Source organism: Diadema antillarum, unplaced genomic scaffold, assembly GCF_040938485.1.
Source record: "Diadema antillarum isolate AM-2024a unplaced genomic scaffold, OU_Dant_1.0 scf00000205, whole genome shotgun sequence".
NCBI lineage: Eukaryota > Metazoa > Echinodermata > Echinoidea > Diadematoida > Diadematidae > Diadema > Diadema antillarum.
Window position 1 is genome coordinate 1,441,894 of NW_027271094.1, and position 24,746 is coordinate 1,466,639.

At 37.9% G+C, this 24,746-nt stretch overlaps 1 protein-coding gene across 1 annotated transcript; it reads right to left on the reverse strand.

Moving 5' to 3' along the window:
• Window positions 1-3,777: 3,777 nt before the first annotated feature.
• LOC139724018 (translation initiation factor eIF2 assembly protein-like) lies at window positions 3,778-24,669 on the reverse strand. The gene is made up of 11 exons (XM_071635216.1): window positions 24,635-24,669; window positions 19,924-19,992; window positions 18,577-18,628; window positions 17,753-17,848; window positions 16,955-17,061; window positions 14,375-14,426; window positions 12,936-13,011; window positions 12,279-12,401; window positions 10,514-10,542; window positions 9,205-9,450; window positions 3,778-4,385 (listed from the first exon to the last, which is right to left on the reverse strand). Exons 1-11 carry the CDS (start codon window positions 24,667-24,669, stop codon window positions 4,335-4,337), a joined length of 936 nt encoding a protein of 311 aa, XP_071491317.1. The 3' UTR covers window positions 3,778-4,334.
• Window positions 24,670-24,746: the final 77 nt, after the last annotated feature.

A 24,746-nucleotide genomic window follows, 5' to 3' on the forward strand; every position in this document is an offset into this window, starting at 1 on the left:
GAAGAAATCCTCACTGCATGGGATAGGGAGTTGATGGTGCGGGTGATGATGTAGGCCTACTGGGTCGATTTGACGGCGCATAGCGAATAGCGAATAACGAATAGCGAATACTGTATACCGTATACCGTATACCGTATACTTCTATGTGAACGCAGCCTAAGAGTCATCATGTTACTATAAAATCGTTCATATACTCGCATACCTTTTATCGCGTGTGATGTCTCCGTACACTCGTTTTACTTGCCTGAAATAACCTAAGTGGAAAATTGAGACACCATAGTGCGGTATAATTACACAACTCCAATGTATTTACGTAGTGGTTAATATTGTTCAAAGTGTGGTATTTACTTAGCTTTACCCACGTTATCTATAACTGCCCGTTTCGTCAAGGTACACGGCACGTGTTGCATAACACAAGAGCAGTATGCAAATCGCTGTATTATAGTTTGACATGATACATGTATAAGATATAGGCCCTGTTGTGGTAGGAAGACTAGTATACCGAGATTGAAGAAAAAAAAAAAGCGAAGCTCTGTGCCATTTTTTTTTTTTGCATCACCTGTACACTGTATCCTCCTCCTCCTCCTTCTTCTTCTACTTCTTTTTCCTCTTCTTTCCTCTCTTTCTTCTTCACCATCACCTTCTTCGGGTTATCTTTTTCTCTTTCTCGAGAGATACAACATGAAGTCTTGTTTCAGTGCGTAGTGCAGGTCTCTGCCGCTAGAAGACAAAGAGTGTGTGTGTGTAGACATGATGGAAAGTGATAACAAATATAAAAAGAATTGACAGACAAGTATACGAAGGACGATAATGAATAGACTCAAGAATACACGCAAACGTACATACGCACTGACATTGTATATAATGATAAATAAACTGGTAATAAAGCCTTCTGAGATGTTCAACCCACAACCCCGGTAACATTCTCTCTCGCATCTGTCACTATGTACAATGTATTCACTATTCTCCAGTACCGGGATGAACTAACAAGTAAATACAGGTACTAGTCCGTCAGATGGTTTCTTACAGTCCGCCTCGCATGATGACAGTAATGGACCATACAGCTGTGTACTGAATAAACTTTGTTAGCCCCAAACACTAACATTATGTCTCCTAGGTAGAAAAAAAAATACACCGACAGACCTCCCAACCATACCGAATTTGGAGGAAAGAATCTGAATTTTGACTATTCCCAGCTCTTTGTTTCAACAGGAATTTCTTATTTTTCTGGATAATTTTACTGCACATTCCTATAGGAACTGCTCTATCTTTCCTACTTTGAGTCAAATCATCCCTACTTTTCAGTCAGAAAGGTTGGGAGGTCTGCACTGAAGTTATACTAGTACAACGTAGCCTCTTTATAATTTTCCACCCCTAAACTGAAACGACCATCTGGCACACAATACAAGCACTGTTCACCTCTATGTGACAACATGGAACAGATCTTGGGGCCAATCAGATTATCAGACTCGTTACTGGGAAAATGCTCCTAGAATTTTCAGCTGTAAGGAGAAATATTACGCCCCATTTGACTTTCATAAGGGACAAATACAATATCTGTCAATTTGATGACATAAACTGTGGTCTGATTTAAAGCAACACTTGACCTACCGTGGTTTACATTCCATTTGGGGCTGAAGTCCAACAAACTCACCATCGTGTGGGTTCACCTTCCCTTCTAAAATACAGACCAAGGGTAGACTGAAGGCTGCAATCATGCTATGATTGAAATCTGACCAATTGCTGGAATTACACCCCTCATACCATATATGTGACACTGTCCATTTTTGTTTGTCCTCAAACAAATTTATCATCTCTCTCTCTCTCTCACACACACACACACATACACATGGTATACACATGCACACATATAGTAACACAAATTAGATACTGAACTTAATACACACAATGAGAAAAAGCAAAGAACACTGACATAAGCTGTTCTGTGAGCTAAGCTTCTGAAGCAGCCTTACAATAAATCAAGATTGTGACCCCTACTGTTCTGCAAATCTTTGAACATTGACTGTGATGATGCAAATGAGTCTACTTTAGTGTTCATTTACTACGGGAAAACAGCAAGCATTATAAGATTTTGTCATGCATTATTTTCTTTTGTTTCATTTTTTTTTCTTCTTTTAGCAACAATGTTGAATAAGTTAAACAAGGTAAAGAGGGTTAAGATATTACAAGGACCAATAAGTGTGAGGTACCAGTAGTCTGTACAAAAGAGGCACGAAACACTTTATAGGATCTATAAAGCACCTTTATTTGAGTTTCCCCTACTTACATTGCTGGAATAATGGTAACAGAAGGTATTACTTTGCATATAAAGCAGAATATGATTCAGAATGTTTAGCCATGCATATGCAACTGCAAAAGTATGGTACTCTACAGTATGTCCCCCAAAAAATTACAATCAGATTTTTTGCATTGATAATACCCAAGACTGTATAATTAAACAGTCTAAATTCTACTTCAGGGTCTTAAAATATAACATCTATACTCTATTTTGCAGAAAACTCCATTTAATTTGGTTAAGCAGTCACAGAGAAATGTGGATTGTTGTAAAGCATGTAATGAGTCTGATTCTTCCAAGTTCAGCACTCGGATGCTCTTGTGTGTGAACACAATAGACAGAACTTGGAGGGAAGAGATTCCTAACATGCTCAACAAAATTCCTCATTTCTATTTGACCACTGAAGCAAATCGAATGGAGTTTTCTGTAAGATGTGGGCAATGAGTTATAGTTTCATACCCTGAAACTGTATGTGAATTGATTCACTATTTTTAATGTTATCATTATGGAGAGTCCTGCTGTAATCTTTTTTGGGGGACATATGGTACAATATACAGCACAACACTTCTCATGAAATCATTTGACATGGACCATTGCATCCGATTCAGATTTCTTCCCATAATTTTATTTCCTCAGGTTCACTGTCAATGTTGACTGCAATTCTTAAATTGTTTGGCAATGATGTACTAGATAAATAAATCACAGATCACATCCTGATTCCTCTCTGTTTAATATCTTAAGGAGCATGATTCATAGTCTTTCTATCATGCTTGAAAATTGTACAATTTACAATTATTGGCTACTCAATTCAGCACAGTTTACTACCCTCACTAGGGAGGCTATAGTTTAGCCAGCATCTTTTCTTTGTTTTTCAGCAACATCATTTGGGGGGAGGGGGGGGGGGGGGGAGAAAGGAAATGAATGAAACTGACCAAATTTCGCGACAAAAAAGTTGATCCATTGTCAGTGGTAATGGATCCAGGATTTTGTTTCTAAAGGATGCGTGCAGAATTCCATGATGCAAGTGGTATTAATAATACTAGAAGAAGTCAACCTTTTCTTTGCACATCCCTGGAATCTCACGACAAAATGATCGATGTTATTTAGATTAATGACATCATTTCCTTGGAGTATTGCCTTTTGGCCCCTCTGTGACTATAATTGATCATAAAGTTTTAGGGACGAAATGGAACATCTTAGCAAGTCTTACCATGAGGGCAACTCAGATGATAGGACAGTGGGTGCTAGGTAAGATATCATTATGGGGTAAAACACACCTCCTCCTGTTTGAGGCTTTATTTAGGCTTCAGTGCTAGACGCCTATTCTCTTTATGAAATATTGTATATGCTGAATATTTCACGAGGTTTTACTTTTCCTGAATTTTGTAAGTTGAGTGTTACTCACAAATTTAAAAATACATGAAAACATCAACTCTGATCCCGACATGAATGCGACATGCATGCACACATTTCTCCATTCAGTCCTGTACTCTACAATCGAGAAATCAACCACTCATGAAACTGTTGGCAAGTCCCGATTCATGAAAAATTAGACTGGCTCAATAAATGGCGTATACAGTAAAAGATGGTAATGCCCTACTTGTGGCAAGGGAAGCAAGTTGTAAAAGTGTCAATTCTTGTGAGCTGCCACAATGTAATCTGTCATCTACACTGGCATTAGTGCAACTTTACTACATTTTGAAATAGATACCCTGCATCTCTATCTGGATAGAGTGCTTCTTTGCAGAACTTAGTTTTCAGGTAGAATATACAGACTTCACTTGAAAAAAACCAAGGATAGTTCAAGATATGAATGCTTTGCAACTTGCTACCTTTTACCAATGTTAGGCAGAGTAGATTGTCTTTTAGATATTGAAGACGCAGCCTACATCTGACTCCAAGCTACCCTGGCTTGGTCCAGGACAGAGGTCAGCTGGAGGTCAAAGAGCAAAGGGCAATGGATGGCTGGATATCCCTGCAGGCCACACAGCTGGAGAGGGTCACTCACAGTGGTTGGAGTGATGGACATCCTCAGTGGTCATCTCTGGCCATCCTCATCGGAAGAGTCACCCTGCTGTTTCTGGCCCTCCTGCATAAAGGGAATAAAAAAGTAAAGAAATAATGCAATGAACAGATATGAATGAATGAATGAATGAATGAATGATTGATTGAATGAATGAATGATTTATAATAATGATGATAATGATGATGATGATGATGATTATCATCATAATTATTATCATTATTATTGGGCCTATTATTATCATCATTACTACTATAATTCACAAATTTCATATAGCACTGTTACATTAAAATGAGAAACAGAAAAGGAGGTGCAGTTTCACAATGTTCAGACATACACTCAGTGACTGTATGTACTGTAACAATCTACCAGCTGTGCATGCTAAGGCATGATATTATTGAATGAATAGATAACATAGATTTGAAGTTTTCGGTTGAGTCAGTTTGTTTTATACATGTACATTCAGGTACGTTCCACAGCTGAGGGGATACAGACTAAAAGACCTCACTGATTACTCGTTTTCTAAAGTCAAAATGACAAAACAAAAACCATACACCTTCAGAGCTACCAAGTCTCACGCATTCTGAGTGAGACTCAAGCATTTAGGGGTCGTCTCACGATCTCATGCATGGCACCCATTTTTCTCACGCATCGGGCAAAGTCTGCAAATTTTGCCCATAATACGGAGCATAGCTCAAAGGATTAAAGTGATAGTTACAAATGAAGGTATATTTTTCTTTTGTCTTTCAAAATAAGTAAAAAATAGTCACTGAAGTATGCACCTGATCGCACCATTAAGAGCTAAAAATTGAAAAAACTCCCTACCGTGGAGGCCATGGGGGGGGGGGGGGGGGGGGGGGGGGGGGGGAGAACCCCTCCCACACCATCCCTCGCGCACACATTCACATGCCAAGATGCCGGTTCATGAAAATCTCACTCATAAACATTTTTTGAACTTGGTATCCCTGCACCTTGACTGCGGTCATACATAGTTTAATGTAATTGTGCAGCACCAAATCCTTTATATGCACACAATACAATGTACTAACATTGTACAGGGCCTGATTGTTACAGCTCTCTGACAAACAGAGGGCATGCATTGAATGATGTAAGCACACAAGCAATATTGCCCCTATTTCTGACTGTCACCACTCCTACCCAATCTTTTCTATAAATTCAGCCAAGTAAAATGACAATTTTGTGTGTCTTTAATTCTGTGGAATCACGACATTGCATAGTGGTCCACATAACAAGCAAAAATATTTTACATGCACTTATTTTTGCACTAGTTTCCCTGGAAGTGCAAAATGCAAGAAAATTTTCACCCCACGAAAATGTCCACTTTTACAGCATTTATTTCCCTGATCCATCACTCAGACACAATGGCGATTTGAGCGACAAAAGACAGCAAAGGACCTGGGGAGCTGGGAGGTGGTGAAAGAATCAGAAAAGGACAGATCAAGCCTGTCTTGGGGAGAAAAGGAAAGTGAGGAACAAAGGAAACAAAGGGAGAGGGAGTGATAGGAGATAAGAGGAAAGCCTACAGTGGAGAAGTGAATGAAAGCTTAGCAGGCTGGGCGACGAGATGTCATGAAGGAAGGGGGTGTATTCAGAAATTCGCATCTAGAGATCTGAGGGCAATATAAAGACACATGCACACCACATGTACCGTTTGTGTCTTTTCAGATACCACGTCTGTAAGTGACATCACCCCTTTGCTGTCAAGCTGGTGATATGTGACAGGCATTGATTGAGTCAGTGGGAGGATCAGAATACAAAACAACATGCTTTAGTGCCTTTTCAAAGTCTTATCTTGAGACTGGAAACTGCTTGCAATGAGGCAGACAGTTAGAGTTAAAGCTCATTACAAGCAGTGCATAATCTCCGCTTATGAGTGAAATATACTGTACGAGATTTACAGCCATACCCATACATCTGTTTAAAAAAAAAGAGAAAAAAACAAGAACAGAAAACGAGTAAATACCCAGTTTTTCCAAGAGTGATTTGTGCATGATAAATACCTAACTCCCGTCATATCAAGGTCCAACTAATCCCTCAATCCTCCTACTCACTCCAAATGAAAGGATTCAAAGCCCTTTTGGATAGAGCCTACAGTAAGAAAACTCGTAAAACAGAAGAAAGCACACCCTCGTTTGTCTGTTTCTATTCCTAAATGGAGACTGTCGAGGCCATCTTGCCACAACAATTACTAGCATGGGGTAACCATGCAAGACCACTGAAAAGGAGCAAGCCTGAGTGAGTGGGAGGGTCTATGGAGACCTGTATGGATTTATCTTATGCCACTGAAGTGCTGCCTGTGGAAGTTACGACCAATCAGTTGAGAGCTGTTCAAAGAAGCTAATGCATGGTGCATTTTTCACACTGATGGCTGATGGGTAAATCTCATGATAGACTGTTTCTGTAATTTGTTACAATTTATGGATGTTTCTTTTCCTACACCATAGTATTAACTATGCAGTTCATCCACCATGGTCTATTCCATGGGTCAAAGTGACTAATCGAAATTATTCAGTAGGAGTGGAGTGGTGTGCCAGTAAATGCCCCCCCCCCCCCCCCCCCGAGTCATGAATACTGATCAATATTTTCAGATCTTAAAGGACAACATGCTGTCATGCTCAGCTTGTGGTCTATGTGTGGTTTCATTCTCACTCATCTGCACTGAAACCAGCTTGGTAGCCTTTACAGGATAGTTTCACCCTGAAAATCAGTTTATATGAATATAGGCAGAAAAATGAGAGTAACAGTACAGCAAAGCTCTGATCAAATTCTAATCAAAACTAAGCAAGTTATGATTTTTGAAGTTTTGATCAATCAAGCACAAATTGGCAACTCTAGGATGCAGCATGTGAGCTCACCTTCCATTTGCCCATAAAATTCCTTAAAATTTATCAAGTTTCATCACTGACGATAAAACACAGTCACCATCTCTATTTGTGTGTGTGTGTGTGTGTGTCTGTGTGCAGAGATTCTCCAGAAGAAAAAAAAAAATGTTGAAAAAATCTTATTTATTATACAGAGCAAATGGGGATAGAGTTCACATGTGACATCAGAGAATTGCCAATTGCATTTAAATGATCACAAATGATCACAAATTTTAAAAAAAATTAAAAAAGCTTTCTGCATCACTGTCCTCTTCTTCTAATTTTCTGCTTCTTTTCTTTTCCCACAGACTGATTTTCAGGGTGGATTTTCCTTCTGAGAAAGGCTAACTTAAAGGCATAATTTGCCACTTGCAGATGAAACAAAAACCCAACATTAGTGCTTCAAAATGTAGTTCTAAAATGTGAGTTGGGGATAGAAACAACCGATGTAAAAATCTGAATCTGTATAATCAGACAAAATGTGAACAATAAAAAAATAACAAAAATGTTTCTAGAATAAATCGTCTACAGTTACGGTTTATTCAGAAAAATAGTAATATCTTGTTATATTTCAGACTTTATTGCAAAATTTTTACATGGTAGGATGTTTTGTGATACAACTGATCTACACATATGCATCAAATATCATATCTCGAACATTTCTTGAATCACTGCTCACAAAGTCAGACAGTACCTTTAACCCTTTAGGAGCCCAGACATGAGGCATTACTTAGCTAGCTTTTTCATCCGAAGTCAACCTGACCTGGTTGTAGAATAGCAAGTTCACTCAGGTGGAGCGAAGCAATGCACCTCATCAGTCAAATAGGCATGTCAAAATGGCACAATATGTATTAGGGTGATCAGGTAATCTCTATTCATTCATTTTTTTTTCTTTATCCCCCAGGAATCTGTGCCAATCAGCAAAGGAGGTACTCTAGTGTGTGTGCAAACTGGCAAACAGAGTACAATGAAGGCTTAACCCATTCTTTCACTTGTATTCTTAAATGTGTAATACCTCAGAGACAGATGAAGCTAGGAAAACTTTGCATTCAGAAAATGCTGAACCCTGACAATAAACCGATCAAGCTCTTGAGAAAGAGAGGTTTGCGGTTTTAATACACCAATGGTATTACCACAAACCTCTCTTACTAATTTACTTCACCAGACAAACCTTCAAACAGTATGTGTAACCATGCATCACAAATCCATTATTTAGACGGATAAAGATGGTTCAGTTGTACATGTACTGAGTTTTAAATCACTTTAATGCTGACAGCCTGCTCTTTCAGAATCTGCCTCTAACTGAAAAACCATTTTGTTCACATTTTTTTTCTTTTTTTTTGGTCACATATAACCAAGCACTACTGGCAGCAAACACACCAATCTTCTCCCGCCCTTCAATGCAAGTCAAAGCTTTCCAGTCATCACATTTTCCTCATTCATGGTGTTACCACATACCTCTCTCCCTCACTTACTTCATCATGCAAACCTTCAAACAACACAATCAAACTCTTCTCGTCCTTTTACTCTTTTCATTAAAACTATTACTGTTGCTCTCTCATAGTTTGGTGGTACCGTGCACTGCACAAAATAAGGGTACTAAAACAGATGCAACATACATTAGCTTTATATAGCTTTCCATTGAATGTCACTAGTTAAAACAATACTTCAAGGATGCCACTTTTTATGCTGCAACCAACAGCAGACCATTCATGTTGTCTCAACTTGCCTTCCTATGAATTGCATAAGGTGAAAAGTGAGCAATATTGCAGTGCAACCAAATAGCAACATAAGCGATGAACTTGCACACACTCCAAACCAAACCTTAAATTCTACTTTAATTCAGAGCTGGTGACAGTGATCATCGCAATATGTACATCTACAAGCGTCACTGCCAATTCTCATATTTGACAAACCCTTTCTTCGATTACTTGTGTGGCGCTCATCCCCAGCACAAGAAAGGAAAGCAATACCAATCACTCCACAGGAAACCTTTCACTCACCATCTTGAGAAAGTCGACCAACTTGGCAGCGTCTGTGCCCGTCGTCAGGTCAACGAAGTCAGTCGGCATAGAGTACGCCAGGTAAGCACTGGGCTGTACCCCCGCCTCCTCCTGGATGCAGCGAAATTGACAGTCGCCCACATACTGGGGCAAGCCGTCCCTCGCACCACGCAGCTCTGTCCACGTGAAGAGGAGAGGGTCTGTCACCTCGTTGAAAGGGTTGAAATCAAGGATGAGGTATTCCCCCTAAAAGTTTGAGCAACAAAGGAGGAATGATTGAAATGACACAACTACCTGACACTATATTCAATGCATTATGGCTCCTAGTTGGTGAGAGACTGAGCACAATAACTTAGGCAGAATTTGAGCGCTCAAACACAAACCAAGCAAATCAATCCAATGCATACCATAATGTAACGTGCCAAAGTTGGAGCGTTCAAGCACTCTGTGGGGGGAAAGTGTACTTTGTGAGTTATTTTTAGATGGGGTCACACTGTTTGTAGCAACAAGGTCATCCACCTAGTGCACTTAAGCTACAGTGCACTCTCATTCTAACGAACACAATATAACAAAATTCAGGTTACGACAAAGTAAATAGTACATAACAACATACATCAGAGTAGACATTATTTCTTTTTATTTTGGGTGGTTTCACACAAGTTTTATATTTTATACAGCTGAAAAATGAGATTTTTTATCATTTCTGTATATCAAATGAATAAGACATTGTGAAAGCATGTCATCATCAACTTGTTTGCACCATGCTACCGGGATTTTTTTTCTCTCTCTTTGTCATGAAATTGATAAAGTTCTGGAGTGGATTTCTTCTTTAAGACTGCCCTATGAGCCATCTCCTTTACTAGGAAACAGCTCTCATGCAAGGCATGCCATCTTTGCAAGTTTCAGTCTGGATTTAGCCATCATTTTGAGACACTAATGAAGAAAAATGTATTATTTTGGCAAAAAAAAAAATATGCCCATGTTCTGTGGATCATATTCTACATAATACAGTGAAAACACATACAAGGTTTGTTGCATGGGACATCCTTGCTCCTAAGTAGATTTCCTGCAGAAATAATTATTGTTTTGGAGCAGGATTATCCAAGTAATCTCCATATAACACTGAAAGCAATGACAAGAGGCACTTAAAAATTTCATGTCTACGGCTAATGAAAGGTTTCATGCACAAAAGGCACAAGTCTCACTTCACAGCAATGTGAACATTCATTACTTTTTCAATCTGCAACTTTATGCAACAGTTATTGCACTGCACAAAATCAAGTTTGCTCTCTTTAAACACTTTACTCACCTCACTTTTTCTGAAGACATCAAACACATCTAAGTTAAGAAGAAAGAGAGAGAGGTATTTATTTCAAAAAAATACATAAACTAGAGGAGCACTCTGAGAGCGCAAACCTCCGCAAAGCATGCAAATCATTTTCACCACTGATCTTGTTCTTCCATAGAGATATATCCGCCCATGCTGTGCTGAAAGTCGCCGATTTCCCAACATAGAAGCCTTTGTTACGTCATAAACCGTCAGCTGCACGGTGCGCCTCGCCCTAGCAGAAACTAGAGCACGCACTTTAGCGCGCGCATGCAAACCTCAAATACGCGCAGCCTGAACTCCCAAGTTCATTGACCCTACCTGCCAAAATATCAAAAATCCTTCATAAATTTCCCCAAAATTCTCGGATCACCACCAAAAGTTATTGGTTTGTTACTTGTGTCATTCTCAACCTTTCCTGCAAGTTTCATCGCAATCCGTTAACTATTCTTTGAGTTATTTTGCACACGGACTAAAAAACGAACGAACGGTAACGAAAACATAACCTCCTCCCTTGGCGGAGGTAACAAATTGGATCTTCAGAATATTACCTGGTGTCTAGCTCAGATTTAATCGATCATCGCTTTCAGCAAAAACTTGTGTTCAGTTTCACTTAATTTTGCACTTCATAGTACGTTAACATTGAAAAATATAATTTAACAGATATTTATAATGAATGCCCTGACTCTGACACTACATGTATTTCTATTATTTCCATAGACTTTGTGCAGGTTACAATAAAGCAGTAGAGTAATTAAGACCATATTCACACTGCTGGGTTGCCCAAGACTGGTGTACACTGCAGTACTTGAGCCCACAATTTGTGTGTTCCCACCTACAATTTGGGGCCGGCCGAAATGAAATCATTTTGCTGAAGTGCTACTCTCCATGTAAAGAAAGAATTTTTCAGGTGGTGGGTGTAGAGTTGATCAACTTATGGTAACAACTGTTGAAATTTGTTTAAAACACATGAAACAAGTGCTTAGGACAGTATAGTACTGATACATTTTTTCACGCTGGTGTTGAGCTGGAAATGTACCTGCATAGCCCACTTACTTAGTACCCACAGTTAAACAACAAAGTTTTCTGCATTGAAGAATAATTGATTTTGTTGTCACATATAATCTCTCAGTTTCAATATTAGTACAGTCTGTATGTTTAACAAATATTTGCAGAAAGAGGAACCATTATCAAACATCTAGAACATGTGTGGTTTGCAGGCATACATAAACTGACATCAAACAGGATCTCCCGTGATGAATTTGGACCCTGTTTGAGCCCAGAGTGTTTATACCAAAGTATAGGCCAGCCCAAGGCCAGCTTTGCACCACAGTTTTCCTTGCTGGGTAAATAGGGCTAAGAAGTAAATTAAATCCTTTGCAGGTTATCTCTTCCCCTCCCCCCCCCCCCCCCCCCCCCACCACCCTGAATCATCAATGTGATTACCCAAGCATATCTTGCATTGTTTTGACACGAGTATTTCTTTGCGGGATAGGTATGTCACACATTTAACAGAAAACACTAACTCAGCAGTAAGGAATATCATTGTACATTATAGGCCCTGAACAAGAAAACTTATTTTTGAGGACACATAAGTCTCTCTATTCAACCTAAAGTTTTTCATACCACCAAGCCCTACTCCCCTCCCTCTATCACCTCACCTTTCACTATCACTGTTCTGTGACCATGCATAACATAGTAACAACAACAACAACAACAAACAAACAAACAACAAAGAGAAACTTACAATGATCGTCTGGGAACGAACACGAAACATATCTGTCATGGAAGTTGACAATTTCATACGTCAGGTCGTTCTCCATGGGCGGGATACAGGGAAAGAAACTGGAAATGTCTCTCTGTGAAATGGCTGAGAAGAAATAAGAAGATAACAATAAGTACTTTATATACTACTGGAATCATAACAGCACGAAAGCAAATCTTATAAGTCACATCACGTCTCCACTGGATAGGGTAATGTGGGTGAAATGGTAACATATTTAATAATGCAAAGTGATAAACACTTTATAGACGGGTAAACTGCACGATATTAGGAAGGAAATGTGCATGTTCACTCACACACAGACAGAATTCATCAATTCAACAGCTTTTATTTCTTTACTGTCACAGCTTTTTTACGTATTCAATGTTGATGGGATGAATTAGAAATTAGTTAAATTAGGCAGTCACTTGTCTTTTTTTTCAAAATGCATGCAAGTAGACAAAAAAAAAAAAAAAAACCCAATAGTTCTATAACAGCTGCAAGGAGCAAAACAAAAATAGAGCAGTAAAACATGAGTTGTTGAGATGTAAGGAAGGAAAAATATATGCAGAAAAAAACAACAACAATGAAGCAGAAGAAAAGGATATAATGATAAAGACCCTATGGCAAATCTTCACTTACCTACTACTTCCTGATTTGCGACAAACACGCGGAACTCCATCGATGGCACAATTTCTTTCCATCTTCTTAAAACCAACTGAAAATGTACAGAAAATGTTACGAAAATATTATACATAGAGCACACATGTTTGACAGAATCACGACTCCTATATTTCCATTATGATTGTACAATGTCACAATGAAAGGGGAATAAAACCAAAATATACATGTGCAGTGACTGAATGCAGAAAATAGTAGCACATTGGTGAAAGTTTGGCGAAAATTATTAGACAATCTACTCAAAAAGTTATGCATTATTAAAGTTTGGAAGCAGCCATCCCTTTATGAAAAGATTACTACAGTTAGTGACCTCACATATGGATAATGATATAACTAAATAGAATATTAAGAGAGTTCCACAAAATTCCATTATTTTTTGAAAAGTGCAAATTCCTTTAACTTTTTACTGAAATACATTATATTAAGGGTAATATCATTCCCCATGATTTATGACAGAGGGGAGTCATCAAGTGTCTTTCATTATGCTAGAAAAGTGAAATGCATATGTTGAATTTTCTTAAACTTTTCTTTGTACCGTCATCTATATGTGATGCAAAAACATTGTAGTCTCTTCATCCAGCGATGGCAGCATCAAAACTATTCACAGTCATAACTTTGGAACAGATTGTCCAATTTTCTTCCAACTTTTGCTGATATGTTTTGCTAATGCTGCTGCATTCACTCAATGCACAATATATTTGCCTTTTACTCTCCTTGATCATGCAGAAAGATTGCCAATCCACAAGAGATGTCCAGGGTTGACTTTACAAACCATACAGTATGACCATATTCAAGCCAACATGTAAGTTTGCACAAGCAAAATTCAGTAAGCAATACAGGTCTCATTTTAAAAGCGTTATTGCCACTATGACAGTTTCCTTGTAAAAGACTAAAAGCATAAAATAAAGAAATATATATATCTTCAGAACATGCTTGTAAGACTTGACTCAGCACATTAGTTTGACAGTGATTAAGCTATATCAAAGATACAGTCCAACCTCGACTATCCAGCCATGTCGGGACTAGTACTGGTGCTCATCTGGATAAGTGATACAGCAAGATAAGCAATAATATGCTCAAGCACGACACTTACAGCAAGTTGTGTTGGGGTATACATAAGGCATTGTTAATACAAATGTACAATATTCTCTATGATGATTTAGATAATATTTGCATGTTTCATAATTCAAGACATATGGAACTTAAATGGAATAATAATATGTGTGGAAATACACCCTTTTCTTGGTCTTAGTTCCTTCTAGCAACCAACAGTATTTTGAACTGAAAATGCAAAGACAATTGTGTGCCAGTCCATGTCTGAATGATAGAGAGATCCTGGATCATGATGGCTGGAGAATTGAGGTCAGATTGTATGATAAGTCCAGTGATTTCATTCTTACCTCATATTGCACTTGACCAGCGGCTGTGTCCTCCTCACTACACGTCTCAAACCTAGTGTGAGATAAATGTGAAATATGGCTTGTAGTCTGCCTGCATCAAAGCACTCAAGTACTTTCTGCATACAAAACTGAAAGCATCACAATAGCCATAACTTTATGATAAATGCCTCTGTATAATATTGATGTATCGTAGCAACATGAATCATACTAAGGCTGTTATGCATAGAGAAGATACACATGAATTTCTGAAAAAAAAAACCAACCCAACAATGTAAAATACATGGGTGAAGTTTACCTAGGGCAACAGAAGCATCTTTTTTTTTCAACCAAATACCATATCAAATTTCAGGTCAGAATCAGTAGAAATAAGAATCTACCTTTAAGATTATTTTAAGATGATTTTTTAATTTCAAACAAGAATGCTTCTAATATATATCGACTGAAATAGAACATCTGGAACACTTTTATTTGAGGTCTAAAAGTCAGAACACTGAGGGCGCCATCACAAGAACATACACATACACACACAAGGTACACCACTGTATATGACTAGATACTCCCTGGGTACATCTTCCTAGTAATTACTTGAGTGCACACCAGAAAAATGATGCAGTTGCCTATAAAGGTCTGAACACAGGGGGCAGCATAACCAAAAACCACAGGAACTTGGATTGATCAACAAAGTTTTACTGATGTTAAAAGAATATTGGCCAATTTACTACATTCACCAGTGCTGTCAAACAAGAAAAAAAGTTCACCTGGTCAGGGTGACCTATGACCCCAGTATAGGAATCACAAATGAGGGCAGCACCACTAAAACATACAAGTGTATTTTCCTACCCAAAGTTTACCTCTGGTAAGATTTTAAGGATATTCTTTCATTCAATAATGTAGTTTGTACAGTGCACACAAACACACCTTCCACAACTCACATTTTTGCAATGTACAACTGCTGTACAAAAAGTCATCTCCTGGAGGACACTGACACAATGAATAATAGGCATCTATGCTTTTCAATGATACACCTCAGATGCAAATTTGAACATAATCTGCTGCAGAATATTGTGGGATATATAACTATTGATATTGAACTATTGATACAATTATTTTAGTACTTCACAACATACAAGCTTGCTTTTTAGTGGACCTCTCAGTCCTTTTTTTTTTCTCAACTGAAGCATAACTTTGTACTTTTTTGCCAGTATGCATTCTTTTGTTTATCTGTATCATTTATCTTTTGCAAAGTCGAATGTTATATTTATGATGTATCTCCAAAAAATGCATTATGTTTTGTTGGAAAAAGAAGAATGAAAAATAAATAAATTGAATTGAATTAATTGAATGACAGCTCCGTAATCCCAAAATACCATTTTTATAAAGATACGATTGTGATACAACTGATGACAAGCATTTCCACACCCAATCAAAAATGGCTTTGAAGTAATGGAATAAAATCTGACAAAGATAATGATAGTTTCAAAGTTCAAAATGGGTTAATGTGTTTTGATAAAGCAGTGATAAGTAGTCACAACTTCAAACTGGAATTGGGAACGGTGATGATGTCATCAAGTCCCCAATGGAACTGTACACAATGTTCACTATTATTTTCCTCTTCTTTTTTTTTCAAAAAAATGTTCCAACAATGAAATCAATCAAACTTACTGGTTATACATCCTTTCCTTCAAATAATTGTAGTCTTGTGATAGCCTGATAAAGATGACTTTTAGGGGGAAAAGGTGTTGAAATTATTATGAGATTAGTCTTTTAAGTACAAGTCAAGTTTTTAAGTACTAATCAATGGAAGAACTATGAGATGACGACAGTCTTCCAATTTGCGTACAAGTATATAGAGACATAAATAAATGAAAAGAAAGACTTCTATACCTTTCTTTATACTCTATGTCTGTTATTTACCTTCAAGCATCCCATTTGTCTAATCTTACACGTACTTATTTGAAGGGAAATTTATGCCAAACATTTTATAAATAGATCCAGTGAATGCAACAATATCAGTTGAACATATCAGTGAAGATTGAAAAAATTGCAAATTCTGTACAAAAGTTATTCATTTTCATAAGTTTTGGTGCAGCTATTGCTGGATGAAAAGACTACAGACTACAACACTTTTTGATGTCAAGGTAGTGGATTGATATAAAGAGAATATCACATATTTTCATTTGTCTAGAATAATGAAAGGCACTTGACTAATACCTTCATCCAAAAGTAAGGAGAGGAAAGGAATGTGTCTTTGTGGAATTCTTTTTCAATATCTTTTGAAGCATTCCCCCACACTGTGACATCATGAATTGTGTATAGCTTTCATATCCAGCGATGATTATACCTTGATATAATCAAAACTTTGAAAATGTTGTAACTTCTGAACAGATTGCCTATTGGATTTCGTCAAACTCCATATGTTTTTCAACTATTTCTGCATTCCTGGATCCAAATTGTTGCTGTAAATTTCTCTTCTTGTCAAGTTGAATGTGGTGTAATAGTGCACTTCAAAAAGATATGTATACACACTTACACAAAGACAGACACACAAACACACACACACACACAGATGCCAGTACTCACGGCTGAGTGAGGTCATGTGTGACAAAGTCTGAGCTCTTGAGAAGGAGGATGATGTCGTTGAAGGTTTGACACTTGAGAGAGTTTCCAAAGGCTATCCATGATGCATCCTATCATCCACAACATCATAGACAACAAAAAAAATCAAACAAACAAACATGCAGTTAGACAGGATTTAGAATTACAATGTCCATTTGATAATACAATTGGTATAGTCATAAGTGCAATGGTAAAAGATTTTGCACAAGGCGAAAGATGAAGGTGCTCTATTCAACGAGGTGAAGCTGAGTTGAATAGTGCGCCTCATGTTTAACCAAGTGCAAAATCTTGTTCCATTGCACAAGTAAAGACCATACACTATTTGTTTTATGCGACACCTTGGACGTCAACAGATGTTGTCCACACAGATTCTTGAATTTAGCACAGAAATGGGAACCGTTATTTGTGAAAGACAATGAGTAGCAGTCAGTCCAGTTGCGCATATGTGAATGTACAGAATCAGAATATACACCAATATATAACAATCAGTTGAAGTTGAGAGTAAAATGAGTGACAAAATGCTGACTTGAAAGCACATTTGTAATTGTTATCTTTCATCTAAACCAAACAAAAAAAAAAGCGACGTCCACAATGAGTCTGCGAACTTAAATCACTATTATTCACATATTATAATCTCAACCTGTTGAAGGCTAGTCCCGAATATACTCAGGCTGGGGTCTATGAGAAATGAATGTAACATCATTTTGTCCTCAAATGTAAGAAAACTTCTGATTAGGCCTGGAATGATCCAAAGTGACTCACCCGTGGTGCACTCCAGTTGAGTTTGGGAAACACAGCCCCTCCTAGCTGCTTTATGGCTCTTTCTACCTTCACTTGCAGCTCTGGAAATGAGGGTGCCTACACAACAGAAAAGAGCTATAAAATTAACAATGGATGCTATATACACGTACTCAAATAGATAGACACCATACGACATGCCACCGCACATTTCATACAAAGAGCTACTTTTAATAATGACATTCCTTCAACACATCATAGTCTTTATACTGCCACCCTGTCATTTCAGAAGTCATACCATGAGAACACTGTACATGCACAAAGAAAACGTTAAGCATTCCTTGCTACCTATCTTTAGTAATGGCAGAAACTTTGCATTGTTTAGAGTGTTTTCAAACCTGACCAAGAAAGTCACTTTGTAGCATATCACTGAATGAATATGACACATTGTGACTAGAGGGCAGATTTACAGAAGAGAGAAAACAGAAAACAGAAAGACGGCAATACAAACGAAAATTGATCTGTGATACCTACAGCATGTGATAATGTTTTACCTCTCATTAGTCTGAACAGGCTCTTGCCAACTTCCAACATAGGAAAATTGGGCAACATAAAAGCTGCATTATCAAAAACATTCCTAATAAATGACACACTCTCAGTTATAAACTTTGAAAACAGTTTGACAATAACAATTCCTCTCACACTACCCACCTAAAAAAAAGGGGGGTATCAAATTAGTAGCTATTAACATCTCATTTAAAGGGAATTGATCTTCAAAGTAGAATTTTCATTTACAAAGGTTTGTTGCATGCATCAATTGCCAACCACTACATATTAAATAATCTTACATTTTTGGAAGGCTCCTCCCTCGTATTTTGCTGGCACTGGAGTTCGTCTTTACTAGAAGTTGAGAGAGGGGTAGAGAAAAAAGAAGGAAAACCAAATCCATAGCACTTTCCTCATTCTTGCCCAATGTCTGGATATAGCACCTACTAAGCAAACACTCTGAAAGTGCAGGTACCTGTATTTTTTTTTTTTTTAATTCCGAGCAGTCCATCATCGTCATGGGGATGATAATATACAAATAGTGAATGGTCACGAGTGCAATGGTACGAGATTTCGCACGAGGTGAAAGATAGAGGCGCTCTATTCAACGAGGCGAAGCCGAGTTGAATAGAGCGCCTCATCTTTCACCGAGTGCGAAATCTCGTTCCATTGCACGAGTAAAGACCATACACTATTTGATTTATACAACGTCCAAGTACCGGTAGATCTTTTTGGTCTAAGTAGGCCTAGAAGTCTATATATGTATGAAAAATATAGCCATACTTACATGTGGATCCACTGCGATTCTCTTTCTGGCTTGTGCAATCAGGGCGTTTAGATACAGGTCACAGCCTAGCGCTCATACACGTACACTACCACTACGAAGGCCTACGTACGCGCATGCATGTACCGCACACGTACACTGCGCTAGCTGCATGCGATCCTCAATATGCAACACACAGTACACGCAGTACCGTACAATTTCTCGAACCGTGGAATAGAACGAAAAAATCGAACCAAGTTGCACGCAAAAATAGAACCAAAATTGCACGGCGCGCTGAATGGAGTACTTATTGAATATCACGTGACCAACAATCCTCCAATCAAATTACAAGGATCTACTTGGACGTTGTATAATTTGACATATTAAGGCAACATTTCAAGAGTCAGAAAAAGCTCTGGTGCCATTCAATAGTGAATATTTTGCATTTCTTTTGAAATACAAGTGAAACCTCCCTGTTAAATCATAGATACAGTGTATGATAACTTTCTGAAAATAAGACAGCCTTTCCCACTTTTTTTACTGATTCTGCAAAAACATGTCACTACACATACCAATGTGGCATATTTAAGGAATTGACTGATTTCTTGAAACCAACAAGAAAACAAGTGCTTCTGAAAACATTTTTTCCCCTTGATAACATACACAATGCATGGTTTAAAGCACTTGATAGATGATACTTATGCAAGCACTGAAATGTAATTTGCAGGAACTTCACTCATGCTGCAAATAACAGCTGTCATTGTGTTTTAGCTTCATTGCATGGAGTGCATACCTGTGTGTGTTTTTGTTTTTTGTTTTGATGTGTACGAAACATACCGCACACATTTCATCGCGTAGAAGCTTCCAAATTGAATAGAAGGTATACCTGCGAGGGAGGAAGATGCCATCGGCATGAAGGTAATCGATGAAAGACTGTGGCAACTTGATGATCTCGCTGTTGAAAGGATTGTAAAAGAAGTACTAATGGGGTAATTAAATACTGCAATATATTCAAAATCAACACAACATTCTATATGGCATGTTCTCAAATTCTTTGCGGCTCATTTTCTCTGTCTCTCCAAGGCTAGTCCAACAAGGTAATGCTCATTTATACACACTTCTGTGTGAATAAAGGTTCTAAGTGGAAATACAGAAATCTTCGTCAAAGAAAATCTTATGCCGATGGATTTACCACTGGTCAACATTTTTCAATTCTATTGTGTAAAGTCAATACTCATGTAATTGTTGAGATTTGACTAAGGTGGGGCTGACTGTCGTTTAAACTTCATTTCAAAGCTTGTTTACTGGCAAAACAGTGAATAATATTGGTCATACTTAAAACTTAATTTCCATAAATTTCTTCACTTGGGTCCAATCTAGATGGAAAATACAGTTCACTCCCGCTATAACGAACACCGTTATAACAAAATTCCGGTTACAACGAAGTAAACATTAGGGCCACAAAGTTATCCATTCTATATATTTTTATTGTTTATTTGTTTGGTTATAATGAAATTTCAATATAATGAAAGAAAACTGCCATTCCCGAGGACTTCAATGGGAGTCCACTGGATCTATAAAATGTTAGCAATTTGTTTGATTTTACTTTGTTAATTTCCAAAGGCAACTTAAATTGGTGGTAAATTGCACTTTCAGCATGCTTGGAAATGTTATGCACACATTAATCAAAATGATAGCACAAAATGATAGCTATTAGCAGTTAAAATGACACTGATTGTCATTGATCTCTCTCTCTCACACACACACACACACACAAAATAATAATAAAAAAATCCAGATAGAGATCTGGTACAGTATACTAGATAGAGGTTCTATCAAATTAAATTCAAGTAAATTTATCTACCGGTAACTACGGGTAGAAGTAGAAAGGATATTACACTCTTCTCAAAACCCAAACAAACTGGTCCAAAGCAAAGCAAGGCAAGCAAAGACCCACTCAACATCACAAAACTCGATTTCAGTCTATTCTTGACCCTAGTAATATAGACTGTAACATTCAAAAGCTGAAATTGTTTTGTCTAGCAGATAGAGAATCTTTTGAGTTGACTGGACTGCTTTAGAAATTCTACCTGGCTAGAGACGAGGCAAAGAGGTTCTACGTAGGGCCTATGCGTACAATGGAAAGCATTACTGAGCGACACCTTTCGAAGTCGCACTTACATTCACTATCAATGCGTACGTACCTCTCAATTGTGTGCTCTATAAAGTTACTGTACCACGATGAAAAACTGCAATTCAGAACTTGCTGTCGATTCATGTCTGTGTATGTTTTCACAGGCAACAGGAAAGGGAAAAGAAAACCAACCGATCCGAAATGAACCCGAGCGCTAGCCAAAAATGCTAGTATCACTTCGACGGCATTCGAAATTAAGTAAATCTTGTTGCTGATTACAGCATTCACTCGTGCTCTAAGCCTCTAGCTAGATAGACGCTGATGAAATTGCCAATAGTGTTGCAGCTGTAATGCATGACGACCACTTGCGACTGCGTGTATTCTGCTTCAATTTCTAAGCGGAGTATTCAAATATCTTTTAACCAGCGAGTAAAACTTCTTTAGAAAAACTAAAACACTCATCGCAACTTAAAAACAAAATATAATAGTACTGACAAAAAATATTTGCAACAACAGCACTGACTTCATTGTATGGCTGACCTCTTTCAAGAATGGTAAAAGAAGAGATTTGTGGATGATTGCGTAATACCGTGGGCATGATGATGAATACACTAATTTTGCTTGAACCTCCTGTGGTAAGGTAAGAGATCATTAGTGGGTCGATATTTCTTGAAGGATTGGTGGTGACATTTTATTATACTAACTAGTCCAATCGCGTCTGACATCCATCAATACTTGTAATCTTCATGATCAGATTTTCAGTTTATAAATGCATAGGCCCGTAATCCCCTGTGGCCCCGAACTCCGAAATTATATCCTTCCTCGGGCCGGCCCGCTGACGTGCGTGAAGAGCAGGGTTCGTTCGAACAAAACATATTTGCGTGGGTTTGTGTGTGTGTGTGTGTGTGGGGGGGGGGGGGGCTTTTTGTTTTTATTTATTTTTGTTAAAACAAAAGAAATAAAAAAGAAAAAATGGGGGGGGGGGGCGTGCGCCTCCCTTTCATTTTGCAAAGGCGCCTCCCTTCCTGCATCCGCCCCTGGTGTGTGTGTGTGTGTGTGTGTGTGCGTGTTATTTATTTATTTTTTTTTTTACGGGAAAGAAAACGATTTTGTGTTTGTTAGTTACATGCAACCGCTGTGATTAACCACCGTTTTTTTAATAGAAAGATCAACTCAATCTGTGCACCATGCAGATCGCAAAATTTCAGTTAAAAAAAAAATGCAAAAACTCCTTCTTGTGTGTGTGTGTGTGGGGGGGGGGGGGGGGCAAGGGAGAGACAGGGGCGGGGGGGGGGTTCCCCTCCCACCCCCTTCCTTGGCCTGCCGTAGGACGCTTAACTTGATTAGATTTCCAATCAATTTTATCAGTAAACATGGTAAATAAAAAAAAATCAAGCAACACTTACAGAATTTAGTTTGTCTTTGGTCATAACGGTCACTTCACTCATTCAGAAAGGTTCTCTTTCCCTCCATCCTTGGTTACCATGGTTAAGGGTCTGTTGCATCATGTCTTTTCATTGAGGTTTCAGCTTATATACCTGCCAAAAGAAGAAATTGTGCATGTCCGATCGAAACTTTTAATCTATAAGTAGTTTTAGTGGGAAAATTATGGAATTTTGATGTTTGCACGTGTTTCATACAAAATATTGATTTCAGACTTTTCAGATGTGGTCTCATACGCAAATTGATGGAATCGATTATTATTGGTAGATAACACACAACTCTTCCATTTATCTTATTTGTCCATGAACGAATCTTTTTGGTCGATGGCAAACTATACAATTTTTATTCACTATGAGCTATCTATATGCTCTAAGTTATCGCAACACATCAAAAATTGGTCGTGTGAAAATATAACATTTTCTTTTGGAGTATAAATATGTATGTCAGAAATTCTATTGAAACATGGAGGGTAAGAAAACTTGTGAGGGGATGACATCAATATCTCCTCCAACACGCACACGTGGTTGCTCCTAAAGTCACTGCTTTTTATAAGCATGTAAAACTCTGAAATATTTCATCAACTTTCATATTTCATGTCAGATTTTGTTGAAACCTTCTTTTCCTTGTTCTTTTGTTTGCAACTTTAACATGATTACTAGCACGGAATAACTACAAAATGTATAGCGCATTGGTTATGTCATGGCAAGAGGGCGCATTTTACATCAGCTGTCGAGAAATTACCACGAAATTGCGGCAGACGAAGAAAACCTGCTTTAAAAAAAAGAAAGAAAGAAAAGAATTTAGAGGAGTTGAAAAAATCCACGCATTTTTAACACGTATCGAGACATTCAGGTATCCATAGCAGTCCATTGCATAATATAGTCCAGCTTACTTGTTATCAGTAAGAGTATCGAATAGATACGACGCAAAAGTTCCTTTTGATGTGAACTGTTGTCAGTAATGTAATCAGAGTAATGTTTTGTGCGCGTATACTGTTAATTACTAACAACGTATTGATGCGAGCTGTCTTTAAAGCATTGTTGTCGGAAACATATACCGAGATTTCCCCCATATCTTTCCTTTCTTTCCCCTCGATCTTTTCCACTTTTATACAATGTACCTCACTAATAGTCAACCATGGCACTCTGCTGTATGGGGCTATTGTGTAGGCCTATTCTCTTGGTGGGCAAAGATCATCATTCAATACATCAATAAAGCCTTAAGTGCACTTGGTGGTTTACGAAAACTTTAAGCGTACAAAGAACAGATAATTATAATGGCCAGAGATCAAAGGGTCTGACCAGCTTAGGCTTGATATACTGACGAGTTATTATCAAATCTACTCTCTAAAAAAATCGAGTGAAAATGTTCACTCTTAAAAGAATGAATACAAAAAAGAGTGAATTTCGAGTGAAATTGGAGTGAATTTTGAGTGAAAATGTTTATTTTCACTCATTTTGGAGTGACGTCAGGGATCACTCCCAAATCTTCGAGTGATCCCTGACGTCACTCCAAAATGAGTGAAAATTAGCATTTTCACTCAAAATTCACTCCAATTTCACTCGAAAGTCACTCTTTTTTGTATTCACTCTTTTTAGAGTGAAAATTTTCACTCGATTTTTTTAGAGAGTAAAGTGTCACCAAATACACGAGTAGTCACTTTTAATACGATGAACATAACCAACACATTCCAACAAAATGATACATGTATCTGAATAATCTTGACTCTCATATCATTTATCAGTATAATAACATCAATGTTTATACGGATGTAATGACGGTCTCCAGTCAATATTATCATGAATGTTTGAATTCAGTTTTGGCCTCATACACTCACTGAATTCACATAAGAACGACAAAAACTGTTTAATTGCTCATAAAGTATAATCATATAAGGTTATGTATAGTCATCAGTCCCGCTTCCTGGTCGATACAAGGACATCCAACTGAAGCTTCCACATTTGGGGTCGCGTTCAATGCCAGTGAACTAATAAGCGGTTTCTTTTCAGTTGGTGCTGACCGAAAGTTGTTCGAGAGTCGTGCCGCTGTGCACATGTTGCGGAAAAGATTCGTGGCAAAACGATCAGCGTTGGTGGCGTGTGGGTGTTTGGCAACGCTGATTTTACGCACAG